At 50.6% G+C, this 20,049-nt stretch overlaps 1 protein-coding gene across 2 annotated transcripts in view; it reads left to right on the top strand.

Moving 5' to 3' along the window:
- The window catches only part of HTT (huntingtin), a 146,002-nt gene that overhangs the window by 120,864 nt on the left and 5,089 nt on the right, over window positions 1-20,049 (top strand). For both annotated transcript variants that reach the window (XM_072737636.1, XM_072737635.1), the window contains 15 exons: window positions 3,099-3,286; window positions 5,032-5,158; window positions 7,013-7,113; window positions 8,414-8,568; window positions 8,939-9,078; window positions 10,282-10,364; window positions 11,986-12,116; window positions 12,237-12,366; window positions 14,076-14,231; window positions 16,539-16,729; window positions 16,874-16,988; window positions 17,126-17,339; window positions 17,708-17,813; window positions 19,463-19,625; window positions 19,824-19,984. In XM_072737636.1, the coding sequence (XP_072593737.1) occupies window positions 3,099-3,286; window positions 5,032-5,158; window positions 7,013-7,113; window positions 8,414-8,568; window positions 8,939-9,078; window positions 10,282-10,364; window positions 11,986-12,116; window positions 12,237-12,366; window positions 14,076-14,231; window positions 16,539-16,729; window positions 16,874-16,988; window positions 17,126-17,339; window positions 17,708-17,813; window positions 19,463-19,625; window positions 19,824-19,984 (2,161 nt within the window). The remainder of the gene's footprint in view (window positions 1-3,098; window positions 3,287-5,031; window positions 5,159-7,012; window positions 7,114-8,413; window positions 8,569-8,938; window positions 9,079-10,281; window positions 10,365-11,985; window positions 12,117-12,236; window positions 12,367-14,075; window positions 14,232-16,538; window positions 16,730-16,873; window positions 16,989-17,125; window positions 17,340-17,707; window positions 17,814-19,462; window positions 19,626-19,823; window positions 19,985-20,049) is intronic.

The following is a 20,049-nucleotide window of genomic DNA, read 5'->3' as shown; positions in this document are numbered from 1 at the left end:
AGTTCACATTCCCACCAACAGTGCAAGAGGGTTCCCTTTTCTCCGCATCCTCTCCAACATTTGTGATTTCCTGCCTTGTTAATTTTCCCCATCCTCACTGGTGTGAGGTGGTATCTCATTGTGGTTTTGATTTGTATTTCCCTGATGGCAAGTGATGCAGAGCATTTTCTCATGTGCATGTTGGCCATGTCTATGTCTTCCTCTGTGAGATTTCTGTTCATGTCTTTTGCCCATTTCATGATTGGATTGTTTGTTTCTTTGGTGTTGAGTTTAAGAAGTTCTTTATAGATCTTGGAAACTAGCCCTTTATTTGATATGTCATTTGCAAATATCTTCTCCCATTCTGTAGGTTGTCTTTTAGTTTTGTTGACTGTATCGTTTGCTGTACAAAAGCTTCTTATCTTGATGAAGTCCCAATAGTTCATTTTTGTTTTTGTTTCTTTTGCCTTCGTGGATGTATCTTGCAAGAAGTTACTATGGCCGAGTTCAAAAAGGGTGTTGCCTATGTTCTCCTCTAGGATTTTGATGGAATCTTGTCTCACATTTAGATCTTTCATCCATTTTGAGTTTATATTTGTGTATGGTGAAAGAGAGTGGTCTAGTTTCATTCTTCTGCATGTGGATGTCCAATTTTCCCAGCATCATTTACTGAAGAGACTGTCTTTCTTCCAGTGTATAGTCTTTCCTCCTTTATCGAATATTAGTTGACCATAAAGTTCAGGGTCCACTTCTGGGTTCTCTGTTCTGTTCCATTGATCTATGTGTCTGTTTTTGTGCTAGTACCACACTGACTTGATGACCACAGCTTTGTAATACAACCTGAAATCTGGCATTGTGATGCCCCCAGCTATGGTTTTCTTTTTTAAAATTCCCCTGGCTATTTGGGGTCTTTTCTGATTCCACACAAATCTTAAAATAATTTGTTCTCTCTGAAGAGATCAACAAAACCAGGAGTTGATTCTTTGAAAGAATTAATAAGATAGATAAACCATTAGCCAGCCTTATTAAAAAGAAGAGAGAGAAGACTCAAATTAATAAAATCATGAATTAGAAAGGAGAGATCACTACCAACACCAAGGAAACACAAACGATTTTAAAAACATATTAGGCAATCTAGAAGAAATGGACACATTTCTGGAAAGCCACAAACTACCAAAACTGGAACAGGAAGAAATAGAAAACCTGAACAGGCCAATAACCAGGGAGGAAATTGAAGCAGTCATCAAAAACCTCCCAAGACACAAAAGTCCAGGGCCAGATGGCTTCCCTGGGGAACTCTGTCAAACGTTTAAAGAAGAAACCATACCTATTCTACTAAAGCTGTTTGGAAAGATAGAGATGGAGTACTTCCAAATTCGTTCTATGAGGCCAGCATCACCTTAATTCCAAAACCAAAGACCCCACCAAAAAGGAGAATTATAGACCAATATCCCTGATGAACATGGATGCAAAAATTCTCAACAAGATACTAGCCAATAGGATCCAACAGTACATTAAGAAAATTATTCACCATGACCAAGTAGGATCTATTCCCGGGACACAAGGCTGGTTCAACACTCGTAAAACCATCAATGTGATTCATCATATCAGCAAGAGAAAAACCAAGAACCATATGATCCTCTCATTAGATGCAGAGAAAGCATTTGACAAAATACAGCATCCATTCCTGATCAAAACTCTTCAGAGTATAGGGATAGAGGGAACATTCCTCAACATCTTAAAAGCCATCTACGAAAAACCCACAACAAATATAATTCTCAATAGGGAAGCACTGGGAGCCTTTCCCCTAAGATCAGGAAGAAGGCAGGGATGTCCACTCTCACCACTGCTATTCAACATAGTACTAGAAGTCCTAGCCTCAGCAGTCAGACAACAAAAAGACATTAAAGGCATTCGAATTGGCAAAGAAGAAGTCAAACTGTCCCTCTTTGCCAATGACATGATACTCTACATAGAAAACCCAAAAGACTCCACCCCAAGATTGCTAGAACTCATACAGCAATTTGGCAGTGTGGCAGGATACAAAATCAATGCCTAGAAGTCAGTGGCATTTCTATACACTAACAATGAGACTGAAGAATGAGGAATTAAGGAGTCAATCCCATTTACAATTGCACCCAAAAGCATAAGATACCTAGGAATATACCTAACCAAAGAGGTAAAGGATCTATACCCTAAAAACTATAGAACACTTCTGAAAGAAATTGAGGAAGACACAAAGAGATGAAAAAATATTCCATGCTCCTGGATTGGCAGAATTAATATTGTGAAAATGTCAATGTTACCCAGGGCAATTTACACATTTAATGCAATCCCTATCAAAATACCATGGACTTTCTTCAGAGAGAACAAATTATTTTAAAATATTAAAAAAAAAAAAAGTATTAGTAAAAGCAGCCCCACTTCTTTTAGCTTGTGGCTTGACTCCATAAGCCTAATAAGAATCCCCTCTCTAGATGAGGAAGTTACTTAGTCTGCCAAATCTCATGAACCATGGGTTATATTTGTGCACAACCTGAAACATTTGTCAGCTCAACAAATAATGTTCTGGCTCATACTCTGTGCCAGACTCAAAGTGAATGAAAACAGTCCCTGCCCTCAAGGTGCTGTGGCTCTTCTCTACGGCTACAGGGTTCCCCTCAGCATTCTCAGGAGTTCCAGGGTGAGACTTGGCACCCTATCAGAATCGCACCAGCAGTCCAGGAGAACCTCTGATCTCAGGAAACAGTGAGCCAGGGATTTATAATGTGGTTTTTTGCACGCCAGCTCAGGGCGCAGCAGAAGGTCCCAGGAGAGCCACAGGACACCAGAGCACAGAGGAGCACAGCATGATTGCTCCTAGGTGCTGGCCGCATTGTGCAAGGCAGGTGGGAGGTTCAAGACAACAGTCCTGGCCAGCATGGAAAAGGTTGCATGTTTAGATAGATTAGAAGGAGGTAAGATCTGCAGGCCTTCAGTGAGCACCTGCATTTGTGGTTTGAGCACTGGTTGCAGGATGGTGCCTTCTCCCTTGGGGGGTAGGGAACATCAGGAGCAGAGGTGGCGGGGTTGGGATATGTTTCGACAGAACAGACCTCTGAACCTTGGTGTTTGTTTAGATCTAGCATATATCACCACAGCCTGTCAGATGGTGGCAGAAATGGTGGAGTCTTTGCCATCAGTGTTGGCCTTGGGGCACAAGAGGAACAGCAACACCCCAGCGTTTCTCACGTCAGTGCTGAGGAACATCGTCATCAGCCTGGCTCGCTTACCCCTCGTCAATAGCTACACGCGTGTCCCCCCGCTGGTGAGTCTGGTGGTTCCTTGGCAGAAGGACAGAAATAATGAGATGTGCAGACCAGCCCCTGGCTGGGGGCTCCTAGGGGTGAGAGCGGGAGCCCATCCCTCACCTGCTTCCCCTGGGGTGGCCAGAACCTCTTTCCGTGCTTGCTGTGTGTGGTCCTGGCACCTGTCATGACCAGACAGGTCATGGGGCATGGTGTCTAGCAGTCATTGATAAAAATGCTGGGTTTTCCAACATGGGGGGAAAACCTCCAGAAGTAAGATTTCATCTCCCACTAGTCGGTACTCGATGTTGGATGTGATTGGAAAGTAACTCAGCTCCCCTGTTTGGTGGTAGACTGGATGCCGTGCCCCTCAGTTGTTTGCCTGTAATACCAGGCACTGTGTGATACTGTTCAGCTGTCTGGGCACGACCACTTTTGAAACTTCTGATTCCAAATTGTCCTCAGAATTAGTTTTAACTAGGCATTCTTTGGACTCCTGACTGGAAGGACTTAGTGTGAGTGGGTTGAGGGTTGGTGGGTGGCCTGACAGCACAGCTGGAGGTCAAGGTGAGAGCTGGGACCAAGAGGAAGGGGGCTTGTTTCAGCTTAGAAAAGACCTGTGCCTGCCAGTGGGCGCGGCCTCTGTGCACGTATGTGAGGGGGGACACTGGGCAGGTTGCACCCAGGCAGCAGTCCTCCTTAGACCAGGGTGCAGAGAGTGCCACCACAGGAGGCCGAGCTGGCTTACCTGTAGGGCTCACTGGGGGCAGCAGCCACCATACCCTGGCGTTCCGGGGCTGGTGTGGAGAGCGGATTGTAGCGCATCTGAAGCCCTATGCCCACTGAGAAGAGAGCCAGGTGGAGCCCGCTGGAGAAGCAGGGTTGCCAGTGTGCAGGGCACGGCCTCGGCTGCTGAGGCACCTCAGTCCCTGTGTAGGTCTGGAGACAGCTGCCTAGAGGGAAGCGGAGAGCCACCCTGGGAAGGTGCTGTCCTAGAAGTCAAGGTGTCTGGAGGAGACGCGACAACACAAAGGGCACGAAGCAGTGTACACCAGTGTTCTTAGAGGAGGGTGCAGTGAGCAGCTCAGAGATGCTAGGGAGAGACCTGGTGTCTTCCTAAGCTGAATGAGAGGCACTGAAACTGTGGAGGTGGGCTGGCCATGTCTCTGAGGCCCCCATGGGTGGGCTTGGGTAGTGCAGAGCTGAGAGGTCTATTCTCTTGGCTGGGAGGGTGGCTGCTCCTGCTGCCAGAACAGCGACGGGTCCTCAGCTCCGCCTTCTGTTCACTCAGTTTACGTGCCTGCTTGCCAGTGACTATTTCTAAATGCAACTTGACTTCATTTGATGCCTGTTTTCATCTAACACACCAGCTGCTGTTTGTGTGCAAGGGTGCTCCTGCCTGCCTCTGACAGCCAGGGGCTGCCAACACGGACCTTCAAGAACCCAACTCATAAATTGGTAGCCTGGGGTACTAGCAGCGAGGGAAAGGGGCTGGGCCAGTTTGGGAGCAGGCAGGTTGGGAAAGTGGGAGGTCAGAGCAGACCCAGGAGGCCCAGAATGGGGCAGGAGATCCTCGGGTGATGCATGGGAGCTGTTTTCCCAGAAGGATGATGCACTTGCTTTTGGGACAGTCTGTGTGAGCTGTCAGTAGGAATGTGGCCTCTGGAAGGAGGCCATGCTGAGAGAAAGGTTGTTTCATGGTTTCCTCAAAGTGCAGCTGTCCTGATTTGACTGGGGTCACTCTATTTCTTTCTCATCTTCTCAGGTTTGGAAACTCGGATGGTCGCCTGAGCCAGGAGGGGACTTTGGCACAGCCTTCCCCGAGATCCCAGTGGAGTTCCTCCAGGAGAAGGAAGTCTTTAAAGAGTTCATCTACCGCATCAATGCACTAGGTATCCTTGTTTCTCTTCCAGAATTACTAGGCCTCAAAGCACCTAGTTCTTATTTATTCCACAAGGGATGTAGGGTATGACAGGGTCCTATGTGAGTACATTCTGCAGTGAATGCAAACTCTTGCAGTGAAAAATACTCACCGGTTGGTGTGATGTTGGGGGGCTTACCCCCAAGTCTTCATATACCAGGCTTGTTGGAAGTTAGGACAGGCACCCTGGTGATAGATCATGTGCAGCCCAGATCCGTGCGCTCTTGTGTGGTCGAGGATTCCCTTCTCAGGTGCAGATCACTCTGCAGCTGCAGCGAGGTGGAAGCAGCGCACTAGAGCGAGGAAAGTAGACTCTTCTGTGAGACAGCTCTGGCCTCTGGGCGGTGGGGGCAGGCATCCTGGCCTCTAGGACACCCAGTGTTGTGGTTTCATAGCATCAGTACAGATTCAGAAACCACACAAGATTCGTCTGGTACACAGTTGCACAATATGTGGCAGTGTTAGTAGTTTGCATCAGGCGTTGTCCACTTCCTGCAGTACGGTGTGTGTTACCCTTTTGGCCTCATTGCATGGCTGCAGGTCTGGTGGCAGGGTTGTATTTGGTAGGTCCTGAGTGGCTGTGTCCAGCTACGATGTTTCCCGAAGTGTTGGGCACCTCGCCTGCCTGTGGGACCTGCCCTTCATCCCTGTGATGCCTGGCCAGCTCAGGTTTCCTCAGGGTCTGTGCTTATCTTGATCCCAGAAGCTTCAGGGAGCTGATGCCGTGTTGCCTCTACTTTTCCCTTTAGTGAAGCAGACATTCTCTGTTACTCTGTCCACAGTGTGGACAGTCTGCAGTGACCCAAGGCTAGCAGCCTCAGAAAGCTTTGTTTCTTGTCCTTGACAGTGGTTAGGAGGCTGTTTCCTGGCCACCCCCTATGTGCTATCATTTCCTTTCTTAGGTATCTTCCTGCTCGAATCCTCACTCAGACGTGCAAGAGGGACCCTGGACAGCTCCACTCTCTTCCTGATATTGCCTTTACATTCTTGCCTTTGTCTTCATTCTTTTCCCTAAAATGAATTGTGTAAACATCCATCTGTATGTTTGCCCACTTGACTAGGTCTGTCTGCATTTAATCCTGAAATTTGCTCTGGTTTTCCTGCCCTTGACATCCCCTTCCTGTCACTTGTGACCCTAATGGAAGTGGCCTGGCCACCTCCACCTCGCACGCAGATGACCCATGGCAACAGGAAGTGCGACCCTGAGAAGCAAGTGCTCATCCCATACCTTGAGGGCCGCTGGTGAAGACATTGCCTGAGGTCAACCCACTAGATGCATGTTCCCCAGATGCTAGTGCCCTGGCTAGGTTATATCCTTTTTTGATCTGCTATTCTTTTAGACAGAGTCAGAGAACCCATTGCTTTAACTTCTCTATTTTTAACAGCTTTCCTGAGATAGAATTCATGGAGCACACATTTCACCTACTCAGGGTGTGCAGTCCAATGGTCTGGTGTCTGCACACGCTTGTGTGCAATGCACTGGTTTGTTTTTGAGGAAGACCCATGAGCCCTCTGGTGAGCAGGGCAGGAGCGACTCTGACCCACTCAAATGTGGCCTGCTGCTTAAACATCCCTTCGCCTCACTGCATCTCTGCAGTAGGGGATGGAGAGGGTGCCACTTGCCTGCCGTGTGGCCTCATACATGTGTGCTTCAGTGTCCTTGCTGGTGCAGTGTACCTGGCAGTGTGGCTGCGTCTCAGGACTGCTGTACATGGCCCTGGGGGCGGGGCCTGTTCCAGCTGCAGCTGTATGGCCCAGCTACCACTTTACATCAAGAAGTTTGGGGAGCAGGTGACCTTGTCTCACGTACCGTTTGCATTCCTAGGATGGACCAGCCGCACCCAGTTTGAGGAAACGTGGGCCACCCTCCTTGGTGTCCTGGTGACTCAGCCCCTTGTGATGGAGCAGGAAGAGAGCCCACCGGAAGTAAGTAAGGCCACGTGCAGGCCTGTGTGTCCACTTTTTGGCACATGGGCAGTCATGGCAGCTTGTGAATTGTTCCTAGTGGGCAATAAAGGGCAGCAAGCTCTTTTTATTTTTTTCTTTCTTTCTTTCTTTCTTTCTTTCTTTCTTTCTTTCTTTCTTTCTTTCTTCTTTCTTTCTTTTTGCTTTTCTTTCTTTCTTTCTTTCCTTTCTTTCCTTTCTTTCCTTTCTTCTTTCTTTTTTTTATCTTAACTGTGTTTACCAGGGTAGTCAGTTCATATCTAGGCTAATGTCGTAGAATAGGAGCAAATTCCCTCGCGGTTTGAGTGGCCTAGATTCCTGGTGGCCAGAGTATGCTCTGTCATGGTGCATCACACATTAAGGGTCAGTAGGGCTACACCCTTTCTTAAAAATAAGTTTGAGTTCTCTTTATCAGTATTCAGGTATAGTGTATAGGTTGAATGAGAATGAAAAGGCATGTTATAAAGGCCATGTTTGTGTATGTACCTGTGTTCAGTTCACTGCTTTGCAGAGATTTATCCGGCATCTTAGAATGTTAACGTACATTATATTAATAAAAACCATGTTCTCTGATAAGGCAAAGCCTGAGATACTGAAAACCGTTGGATATAAGTCCTTAATTCTGGTGGAAGGTAGGCCCAAACTGGTAGAAATGTCAATTTAAGAAGTAGACCTACATCAAAAATCAAGGGTCTTTAAACTCATGTGTAGAACTCACAGGTGACAATTAGGAACCCTAATTTTAAACTCTAAAATTAATGAGGAAATTTAAGGGCAGTTTCTTAAAAATTGATTTATATTTTGAGGTCTGTACCAATAGGAGACTGTGCTTTGAAAGGTAGACATTGTCCATCAGGTTTATTACAAGTCACAGATGCTCATAGGCTGCAGGGAGCTTAGACAAAACAGGACCATTGCTGGGAATGCATGTCGCTCTGCAGCCCTCCAGCTCTTCCTCATAAGACCGTGCAGCCCGGGATCCCTGGGTGGCGCAGCGGTTTGGCGCCTGCCTTTGGCCCAGGGCGCGATCCTGGAGACCCGGGATCGAATCCCACGTCGGGCTCCCGGTGCATGGAGCCTGCTTCTCCCTCTGCCTGTGTCTCTGCCTCTCTCTTTCTCTCTGTATGACTATCATAAATAAATAAAATTAAAAAAAAAAAAAAAAAAAAGACCGTGCAGCCCAAGGACCACGGCCTTTCAGTCCTGTGTGCAGGTGGGGGCATATATGGTTTCTGGCGTCTAGCCATTCATGACATGATAAAAGTGTGGGCTCTCCTTCCAGGAAGACACAGAGAGGACCCAGATCAACGTCCTGGCTGTGCAGGCCATCACCTCCCTGGTGCTGAGTGCAATGACTGTGCCTGTGGCTGGCAACCCAGCTGTGAGCTGCTTGGAGCAGCAGCCCCGGAACAAGCCCCTGAAAGCCCTCGACACCAGGTGGGAAGAGTGAGGTGCCTTTTCACCCCGCCCAGAGTAACTAACCAGCACCTTCTCCCTGGGTCCTTTTCTTTGTTAACCAGAACTACAAACAAAACACCTGTGAGTGTTGCCTTACTGCAAGAAGTGATTTGGTGACCTGTGGCAGTGAGGCCTGCATGCCATGGGGTCCATTGACTGTTTAGGGCAGACTCTAGCAAAGCAAAAAATAGCCAAGGGCACATGGACTGGAGTCCCCTCAAAGGGAGTCATTTGCTCTTATTAGGTGCCTGTGTTTCCTTTAGGCAAAGCTGAAAGATGCCCTGAGGTTTTTTGGTTTTAAGATTTTGAAGGAAACAAAATATCCTTTAACCTTTGTTTTGGATTTTAGGTTTGGGAGGAAGTTGAGCATTATCCGAGGAATTGTAGAGCAGGAGATCCAAGCAATGGTTTCAAAGAGAGAGAATATCGCCACGCATCACTTATACCAAGCGTGGGACCCTGTCCCTTCTCTGTCTCCAGCTACTACAGGTACCTGTGGGAAGAGGGCCATTTGTACCTGGGCCAGAATGAGAATGTGACCAAGATCCTAACACCACCACTCGGGCAGAAAGACCAGAGGTGTCTTTTTGGAGGCTGTGGTACTAAATGCACTGCCCTCCCCAGTCAGCCCATGAGGAACAGAATGGCTCTCAGCCTGAGACCTGCAGCCTTGAGAGGGAGTATAGAGGTCAAACTAGTCACTCAGTGAAAAAATCAGCGTAGTTCATCCTTGACTCGCTTGAAGCTCCAGCTTTTTGCAAGAGAGCGCTGTGGCGAGAGCAGGCCTGGACCCCTGAAAGCCTGTTGTGGCTGGGGATCCCTGGTCTGAGCTCTCCGCCCCCAGCTGCCATCCCTTCCCCGTCCTCCATCTGGGCCTGCAGGATGTGTGCCTGCCCTGTAATGGGCACCGGAGTTTGTCACCCTGAGTTAAAAGGAAATTTTGTGAGGTTATTGTTATTTTTGTTAATGCACGTTTTTGTTGACTAATCAGTATTTTAGCGCAGTGTTTTTATGATTCTCTAGTTTATTTTAGCAGTCGTTAGATACAGTTTTAAGCATCTTGAGTGCTTTACCTAGAGAGCATTCTACGTAGACATGCAGACGCTAGACATTTACTGAAGTGCTGGACTAGACTCAGGATTGTGTACCAGGATGGCCCCCTGAGGAGCTCCTGCCCCCTAGGAGACAGAGGTGGCCTCACTCCGTGTCACAGGAGGAAGGGGAGAGTAGGTGCAGATGGACTAGGGGTAGGAAGCCTCATGGAAGAGCAGGGTGTTGAGGCTTGATCTGGTGAAGGGTCAGCCAGAGGCCTCTGGCTGGGAGGGGGAGTTGTATAGTCTGGGGTATAGACAGTGCGAAAGACATAGGCTGTGGAGAAGATGGGTTGAGTGGCAGCATCCGCCTGTACCCTCCTACTCTGGTGGGCACAACTGGACAGCCGAGACACCAGGGCAGGGTCCTGGGAGGTGCTGCCCATCAATGTTGTGGTCTGGGTCCCTGAGTGCCCGTCTACTGGGCTGTTGCCCCATCAGCTGCTTCCTGTGCAGTCAGAAGCTGGTGTGTTAACAAGAGAAACAGTGATAATTCAGCATTGCCCGCCTGGCCCTGCCAGCATAGTACATTATGAAGTGCCAGAGAAAAGCCCGGAGACCCTCAGGGCTCTGCAGAACTGTCCACCCTGTCACCCTGCAGGTGCCCTCATAAGCCACGACAAGCTTCTGCTGCAGATCAACCCCGAGCGGGAGCTGGGAAACATGAGCTATAAGCTTGGCCAGGTCAGTCACACCCGCACTGCCAGGGCACATCCTACTAATTTCCTTGCTCTCTTTTATATGCTATGACTTTGGGTCATTTGATGCATCCAGAAGAAAAATTAAATGCATTTTTTAAATAAAGGGAGGTTTTTTTTATTTGTTCTCATTGATATTCTCTACTACGAGGAAGATTTAAGGTATTTTGTGTACCTAGTGATGTGAGCATGTGTGAATGTAGCAGGCTGGTGGGAGTCAGGCTTAGCTTTGGGGCATCAGTCAGTCAGGCAAGAGTGGCTTGGGTGGGGTGAACATCAGGATGGCCCTGGATTTGGCCAGAAGATCCCAGCTGCCAGCTGAAGGGGAACTGTGGTCACGTAACCCAGTGTGGGAGATGGATATGCCCTGGGGGCCAGGTTGACAGCTTACCGGGTGGGTCACTTTGAAATAAAAATTCAGTTTTCTTGTCAGAAAAACAGGACAGTCACACATATGATAGTGCATGTCAAGGAGCTGGAGCGTAGGGATGTGGCTCCTGGAGCCATGAGGACGTGTGTGCTGGGCAGAGGGGACTCACGTGGGTGCCCGATGGCTGCTCTCTCTACTGCTCTGTCCTTTCAGACCTTACTGGTTTACTTAGCAGTTACTCAGGACTGCTTTTTTTTTTTTTTTTTTTTTTTTAGCTTTTGTTTCAGAGGACATTGGCCAGAGCAGGGGTTGGAAATACTTGTTTATCCCGAGGGCATCCCTATTGGCTCTGGGCACAGCCTTGTAGCAAAGTCCCCAGGCCTGCTCCATCCTGTCCTCTCCTGCTCACACACATTCCTCTGTGAGCAAAGAGCCACAGACAGGCTATCCGTGCTTTCCTTACAGAGAAGTTTCTGCCCCTGAGATAAGTTAGGGTGATGGAGCTCACTGTCATTTCTTTAGAAATGTGTTCCTGAGGAGCAGGCTGTGAGTGGCTCTCAGGGTGGCACCTAGCCTCCTGGGTACGGGGCGTTTGCCTAGCCACATCCTTGTTCAGCATCTGTGTTTACATCCAACCATTGGGAATGGAGCATAGTGCATCTGCCCAGGGCTAAACCCTGACCCCACCCTGTCCTGTCTGGAGACCGATCAGCTCCCACATCCCTCTGAAATGAGCCATCACTGGCTGTTGGGGAGTGAGGAGGACAGAGGGGCCACCCTCTCTTGAAGCCTGAAGATTGCTTTGAGGCTTCGTAGTTCATATTCCATCTGTGGCAGCTTTCAGGCAACCACCTCCAGCCTGCCTGCCCACTGCTGGCCCCACCCCCCATGGCTGGTGGGACCCCAAAGGGGAAACGGTTGTTTATGCAGAGTGGGAGTTGGGCTAGTGTCCTAGTTGGTGGTAGGAATGCAGCCTGAGGCTGCAGCGGCCACTTGCTCAGTGTGAGGTACCATGCTGTGTGCCAGAGGACTCCCACGTGAACAGATGTGTGGGGGCATGGGCTGTTAGCGGGAGCGTAGTCTGTTTGAACTGGGTGCATAGGGAGGCACCCGAGTGGACAAGTTGACTCCTGTTCCCAGCACCACTGTCCCCATCTTCAGAAAAGGGGTCTGCAGCTCAGGGGAGAACCCACTCCTCTGCCCTAAACACTGAGCCCAGGCTCCTCATCTCCTGAAGGTGTCCATTCACTCCGTGTGGCTGGGGAACAGCATCACACCCTTGAGAGAGGAGGAGTGGGAGGAGGAGGAAGAAGAGGAGGCTGATGTCCCTGCACCTGCATCACCACCCACATCACCCATCAACTCCAGGTTTCCCATCTACTTTTCAAGCAGTTTGAAATTTCCTATCTGTGATTTGATTTGGGGGAACCTCCTGAAATAAGTCTCACCTTGTATATGGGGCGATTGCCCATCTGCTATGCTCTTCAGGAAGCACCGGGCTGGAGTCGACATTCACTCCTGTTCCCAGTTTTTGCTTGAATTGTACAGTCGCTGGATCCTGCCGTCAGGTTCGGCCAGAAGGACACCCATCATCCTGATCAGTGAAGTGGTTCGATCTGTAAGTCTGCATTCCCTGCTCCCCTACAGGTGCACGGTGCTCGTGGCAGTACACATACACACTACCATAGACAGGGTGCACACATGCAGAGTTCACGAGCTCTGGGAACCTGGGAAGGAGCTCTGAGCAGTTCACAGATCCAGGAGGAGAAAGTAGTATTTCTGTAGCCCATGGAGGGACCAATATTTACATTTCTGATCCACAGCCAGTTGGGACCCTTATAAGTACAGTAAGAGTGTTGTAGGGGCATCACATTGTGTGAAGGCTCCCTCTGAAGGCCACCCTATTTACTCACGTTTGTCCCAAGGGCCTGTCTCATAAATGTCTACTTTCTTAGATGAGAGCTGGGCAGATGGTCCCACGACCACACCCCCTGGAAAAGCTCTGATACAGAGCTGTCAACCTCAGACTTCAGGCTCAGACTCCTGTATGTTTGGGGACCCCAAAGAGGATGTGTGTGTGGCTTAGGCCTATCCCTGCTTACGGTGCTGGGACCGAAGTCATGGAGGTTTGACAGTAGTTCCTCCTTAGATGCCAGCTTCACGTCTTTCCCATCATGTGGTAAGAAGCGAGTGAGAGTTTGGAGCTGAAGACACTCAGTGCCTGCTTCCCACCCATGGACCAGCCAGCTAGAACCATCTATGTAGTCTTTGCAGTGGGCTCTGGTTGTCTGTCCCTGCCATGCCTCCAGCCGGTCAATGCAGGCATGGATTTTGAGCCTGGCTGTTGTCAGTACACACCCCTAAGGTTCCTAGATAAGACCTTTATTGCAGGTGAGATTTTTCATTTTTAACAAAAGTTTGCAACCTGATTTTTTTTCAAAAACCAGTGAAATATAAGCACCCGTAATGAAGGTCTTATTTTTAAAAACTTATTTAAATATTTAACATAACAATGATAATTTTTATTTAAAATTTTTGAACAATTAGTGAGAAGAGCCTTGTTTTACATTTTTGCGAGTCTCTTAACTATTAGAGAGCTTGATTTTCCTGTCTTCCCTGTGTTCGGCCTAATATCAGAGGGCTTCTGGGAAACACTGCCTTATGGTCAGAAGAGAACAGGAGTAAAAAAGCAGATAGGGTCTCCGTGTTGCTACAGAGGCAGTTCTGACCTCGAGCCCAGGAGGGCCTCGGGTGTCCACATGTCCGCTTTGGGAACAGCTGCTGCTGGCGAGTTGCCGAGCTTGCTGGTTCCTCAGCTGGGTCTTGGCAGGAGGCAGTACTCCTGAGGAGCAGATGTACTTGCATGCCTAGGTGACGTTTATTTCTAGATGGCATGTGAAGTTGAGCCTCCAAGAATTGAGTATTTTGGGGAGACAGGAAATCATCCAAGCATCTCTTTCTGAAGTGGTTGCCCATTTCTCCATCCAGGGCTTTGGAGAGCCTGCCCCCATGCTGCAGGGATGCTCTGGGATTTGGCAGAGTAGCAGTGGGAGAACTGCTCTGTGGTCTCACCACGGTCCTGACTGCGATCCAGGCCCTCACCTCTCAGTGGGCAGTATAGATACAGAGGCGTTTTTAAGGAGATATTCTGACTAGTGTATCTTCATGTTGTCTGCTGACACTGTTATTATTATAGGTTTCCAGGTGTGGGCCGATTTATTTACTTGGCTAAGACTCCTGTGGATTCCCATATTTGTCCCGTTGGTGTCAGAACATGCATTTTGGACTTCGTTGCTTACTTCCTATCCCAATGCTCTGTGTCTCCAGCTCCTCGTGGTCTCAGACTTATTCACTGAGCGCACCCAGTTTGAGATGATGTATCTGACGCTGACGGAACTGCGGAGGGTGCACCCTGCAGAAGACGAGATTCTCATTCAGTACCTGGTGCCCGCCACCTGCAAGGCAGCTGCCGTCCTTGGAATGGTAAGTGAGAGGTGGTGCAAGGACCTCCTCCTTTTGGCTGCATGCCATGGGCATAGCCTCGGCCTGGAAAGATCTGACATGGGAAGGATGTCAGGAGGATTCTGCTAAGGTACCTGCCTTTCCATGGGTCATGGTGAAGCATGTTGTGGTGAGGAAGCCTTGGTTTGGGGCTCCTATACCCCTTTGCCCTGGGTCATCATGGTGACCCATCCCCATGGGAGCCAGAGGTGTAGGTGGTAGAAGCATGGGTTGGCTCCTCCTCCACAGTGGCCAATGGCCCCCCACAGCCTCCCACGCCCCTTTTCTGAAGTGCTGGAGACCCCTGTGTGTCCTGTGATCAGACCCTCCCCCCTGGAGGCCATTTTACCCCAGACCCTGCATTTCCTCCCCCAAAGTCTGGATGCTCGAGTCTGTTCTTAGCAGGAGGGAGACTGCCTGCTTTTGGTTTCTTCCTATACTCTGCATCCAGTCCGTCAACTTACCAGTACAGCACCCACCCATCGTCTGTGCAGACATCACCATCTGGTACATGCTCACCGGCCGTGATGTGAGCACATGAAAGCACTTGTGTGTAGGCCCTGCCCTTGGTAGCCAGTGAGGGACAGAAGCTCTGCTCCCAGAGGAAAGTAACCATCCTCCAGGCTATGCAGAGCCTGGCCTATGCTCTTGGCTGAGTAGCAGCAGCCAGTGACTGCAGAGCCTCTGGATGGTGCCCCCTGGGCCCACCTCCATTTTGGCAGCAGGGACTCCTTCATCCATCCAACACGTGGGGGCTGCCTGCTATCTGTCCCGTCACCACGGCAACACAGGTGAGGCTGCTCTCATTTTGTCTGGGCCCCATGAGGCTGCGACTAGGTCACACAGAACGTGGCAGAGATGTAAGCTCACATCTGTGGCCTGGAGCCCTCTCGCCCCTTCCCAGTGGTGCTCCCCTGTATGGTTTGTCCCTCTGACCTAAAGTGCCTGGGCAGGTACCACCCGTCCCGGGTGGCCTTCAGCTGCGGTGCCACCGTTGGGGGGCAGGAACAGTGAGTTTCCCCTGTGAGCATGTCACTTCAAAGTGTGTGCCTTCTGGGCGTCAAGAGACGTGAAAGCAGCTGGACTTGAAGGGGCCCTTTTGTCTTTGTGGGGGGTTTCAGCTGCTGGGTTTGTTTTTATTATAATTGTGTTTTTGTGCTCAGGCCCAGATCCCCCTAGACAGATGTTGTGTTGTCAGTAAATCAAATAAGTAATGATCGTTTTTAAGAAGACCCTAAGGCAGGATGCTGCATGGACACGGATTTCTCATCCTGACATGCACACAGACGTCCTTCCGGAAGGTGGAGGCGTGTGTGTGTGTGTTGGCACAAGCAGTGTGCTTTTTCTTCTCAGATGCTTATACAGTGTTGGAAAGCGTGTGTCCCTCACAGCAGGTCCTGGTGGTGTTCACGTGGTCAGGGAGTGACTCCTGGGCAGGGCAGTCCTTAGGAAGGTGTCACACCATCCCAGTATGTGTGCAATAGCCATCAGCCAAGCCTGTGGGGACCCTCGGGTGGCAGAAGCCACCTTTCCCAGATGAAGTGGCTTATGAAGCGCTAGGGTCACCCTCACCTCCACACCGCTTTCTGTGGCCAACTCTTCTCCGGAAAGCGAGTCTTGAGGGAGGGGTGTGGTGCAGAGTGTTTGGGTTTTGCTGCACTCCACTATGTTTGGTGCCAAACGGACACCGTAACATTTTGGTCTGTGATAGTATAGACTATTGTTAGGGATACCCAAGACTACCTACCCTGGGTTTTTGTTGGGAGAATTCACGTACACTCACAGCTGGGATTGATCCCAGGGAACAGACACAAAGCACAATCGGCCAACGGGAGAGGTATGGGGTCGAGGAGTCAGGGGGACAAAGTCCAGAGGAATCAGGTGCCAGTTTCCAGCATCCCCTCCTGGGGACTGAGGTAGGACATGCTCCATTCCCAGCAGGGCATTGTGACAATATGTGTGGGGCCTTGTCAGCCGGGAGGCTCGTTAGGGACACAGAGCAGGGCTCGCTGGGGCTGGTCCTCTGGGCCCCTCTCCCTGGCTCAGCCCAAACCGCAGATCCCCGGGAGGACAGGGTGTCAGCACAGGTTGGGGAAGCACAGCTGAGGAGCAGGAATGCTCCCTGGACGCCTGCCCAGGGCCAGCTTAGCTCGGGCCTCTCGGGCGACAGCCTGGTCCCTCTGTGGAGCTCCTGCTACTCACTGTGTTCCTCTGCAGTGTGAGGCCAGCCCCCGTTGGCCTCTCCTGATCCATTATGGTCTAGCCTCCATGCCTGTGCCTATGCTCTAGGACAAGGCCGTGGCAGAGCCAGTCAGCCGGCTGCTAGAGACCACGCTGAGGAGCAGCCACCTTCCCAGCAAGGTCGGAGCCCTGCACGGCGCTCTCTACGTGCTGGAGTGTGACCTCCTGGATGAGACGGCGAAGCAGCTCGTCCCAGTAATCAGCGACTACCTCTTGTCCAACCTCAAAGGGGCGGCCCAGTGAGTATGAACGGCTGCATGGGAGTCTCAGGGTGGACTGGGATAGAGCGGGCACACATATCAGGTCATGGGGTTGGGGGCTGAGGTCCCTGAAACACAAGGTCACCACACACTGTCAGCTCAGTCCCTACCTCATGGTTTCAGCTGTGTGAACATTCATAGCCAGCAGCACGTGCTGGTGATGTGCGCCACTGCCTTTTACCTGATCGAGAACTACCCCCTGGATGTAGGCCCGGAATTCTCTGCATCAATAATACAGGTGAGCAGCCTTGAGCACCTTCCCCCAGGATGGGAGTGAGTTTGTGTGCACTGTCACCTGTGGGGGTACCGTCAGGTCACTTTGATGTGGAGGATAGGCACAAGTGATAGAGGCCTGATCTCTTCCTTCTTGTTCAGATGTGTGGGGTGATGCTGTCTGGAAGTGAGGAGTCCACCCCGTCTATCATCTACCACTGTGTCCTGCGGGGTCTGGAGCGCCTCCTGCTCTCTGAACAACTCTGCCGGCTAGATGCAGAGTCCCTGGTCAAGCTTAGTGTGGACAGAGTGAACGTGCACAGCCCACATCGGGCCATGGCTGCCCTGGGCCTGATGCTTACCTGCATGTACACAGGTGAGCTTTGGGGCTCCAGAGACTAGCCCAGGCCCACCTGTGCCTGGCTAGTCAGTGCCACTGAGCTCCAGACAGAATGGGTCTCCTGTCGCAGTGAAAGAGAAGCATGTGCATTCTTGGGATGCAGACCACAGGGCCTCACCAGCACTTGAGGGGGATTCTAGAGTCTGGAGTATGGGGTTACTGGCTCAAGGTCACATTGAGCCGGGCCTGACCGCTGCACCCTGTGTACTTGAGCAAGGTTGGGCCCTGGGCTGCCAAGCATTTCTGTCACCTGTTTTCGCATCATCTCTCTGGGTTTGTTGAACCCCTCTGTGAGTTCAAGGCAGTCTTTAAAGCAAGTAAGAGTACAGAATGATTTGTTTCAGGGAAGGAGAAAATCAGCCCGGGCAGAACCTCAGACCCCAGCCCCACCGCCCCAGACAGCGAGTCAGTGATTGTGGCTATGGAGCGTGTGTCTGTACTTTTTGACAGGTAAGAAAGAAAGCCCACCTTTTCCCTGGCCTGCCCTGGAACGCTCACCAGGAGCAGCTGCTTTCACGCACACCTGTTCTCCTCTCAGCCTGGCCCACTTGCATCTTACCAGTGCACACCTCTCGCTCAGGGCTCTGCAGGAGCGGGCAGTCCTTGGACCCTAGCACCAGAGGGTTTGGGGTAGACCAGCTCTGAGACCAGTCCAGGTGCTTGCCTATCTCTCCTAAAGGTTGAGGGGCAGCACCCTATCAGTATGGAGGCATCAGAAAGGGCATGTTACCAAGACGAGTCCTGCACATGGAGTTTTGAGCAGTAACAAAGACATCCATCAGACACTGCTGTCTTTGGGGAGAGAGGAGCCTTGCAGTCAAAGCAGGCTTGGCTGCATACTCCCAGGACTATGGGGGCACAGCCTTTGAGCAGCATTAGCAGCAGCTTCAGGAGGACTGTTCACTAGACTATGGTAAAGGTTTAGACAATAAACAAAAGCACCTTTGAGAGTTTGTAATTAACCCCCACCTTCCCTCGCTGTGTGTACTTCTGTCCAGAATTGGCTTAGCTTGCCAGTTCTGGAAAATGGGTTAGGCCCCTTGCCAGGCTCTTTGCCCAGAACTGGGCCCTGGGTTCCAGCCAGATGACATGATGGCATCTGCGTCCTTGGGAGGCCTGTTGTGTGCCACTCAGCCTGTCCTGTCCCTTCACTCGATCAGTAGGAAGTGTCTGGCTTTCACAAGAGCACCCTAAGCAAGGCTTTCCCTGTGTCCACTTAGGCCAGATGAGGTGTTGTGGAAAGCTGAGCATTGTGGTCTCTTTCTGTGTTGAAATTTAAAATGAGTGTTTATAGCCATTCTTCCATTGTATATAGATCTGTCAAACCCAGCCACAGCTGAGTGGCAGGCAAGGGAGCCCATGCTTGGGTCCCTGCCTTCATGGCCCTTGTGCCCCAGTATTAACAAAATAAAACCAACATGTTAGGAAGTGCCCATCAGGTATGCAGCTTGATCATGCTCCAGACATTGGGTGGGGGACACTGGGCTAACACCCATTGGTGGGTGTTGTCAGATGCAGCAGCCTCACATGTGATGTGTGGGGCCACGGCTGGCATCTGTGCAAGGGGATCTGAGCACACACACATAGGAGGAAGCATGGGCCCAGTTTCTGGGTCAATTCTGGTGCTTGTCAGTAATGTACAGCTCTTCCATTTGCACAGCATTGGGGGTGCAGACCATAATCTTTGGGGTTGGCAGGATGTCAGCAGGAGAATGTGTGGGTCCAGGTCCAGTAAGCTGGCTGCAGTGGTGAAAAGAGGCTCATAGAGCATTTAGACATGGACAGAAATAGAACATCACATGGACAACATTCTTCATAATGAGTCTTTTTGATTTCTAATGTCACCATCTCAAACCCTTTCTGCTTATTACTTGACATGACTCGGAAACCCCTCTGAGTTATCACCCCCACACACACACCAGGTGGAGGCCCTGGGTCTGTGCATTCACCTGTAGGTCTCTGGTGAGGTCTGCGAGGCAGGAGTCACCTGTTTGCTGTTTCAGGTCACATTCTAGGACCCAGGGTGCCTCCCAACTGGCTTTAGACACAAGGCCCTCTTGGGGTAGGGCCAGACTCTAATTTGTGTCCCCTCCTTTTAGGGTCAGGAAAGGGTTCCCCTGTGAAGCCAGAGTGGTGGCACGGATCCTTCCTCAGTTTTTAGATGACTTCTTCCCACCCCAGGACGTCATGAACAAAGTCATTGGAGAATTTCTGTCCAACCAGCAGCCGTACCCGCAGTTCATGGCCACAGTTGTATATAAGGTGAGGACACGGGGTCACAGGGCAGGGAAGCTGCCTGAGGTAGACTGACCCAGACTTTCCAGAATGGATGTGCTAACCGAGTAGACTTGCCACGGGGCCCAGTTCTTCACCTTTGAAAACCAGCAGCATTCTTTTACCCAGCACCCATGTGTTGGAAGAGCTGTGGCCTCTGACTCTGTGGGCTTTCGTGTTTCTCAGGTTTTCCAGACTCTGCACAGCACCGGGCAGTCGTCCATGGTCCGAGACTGGGTCATGCTGTCCTTGTCCAACTTCACACAAAGGACGCCAGTGGCCATGGCCGTGTGGAGCCTCTCCTGCTTCTTTGTCAGTGCTTCCACCAGCCCGTGGGTCTCGGCGGTGTATCCTTCCCTGGGTCTGGGCCAGGGGCGGTAGCTCCTTCTCAAGCAGTCCTACAGGCCCTGCT

This window comes from Vulpes vulpes, chromosome 14 (assembly GCF_048418805.1).
Source record: "Vulpes vulpes isolate BD-2025 chromosome 14, VulVul3, whole genome shotgun sequence".
NCBI lineage: Eukaryota > Metazoa > Chordata > Mammalia > Carnivora > Canidae > Vulpes > Vulpes vulpes.
Note: the sequence above shows the minus strand (reverse complement) of the source record. Positions and strands in the feature narration are given on the sequence as shown.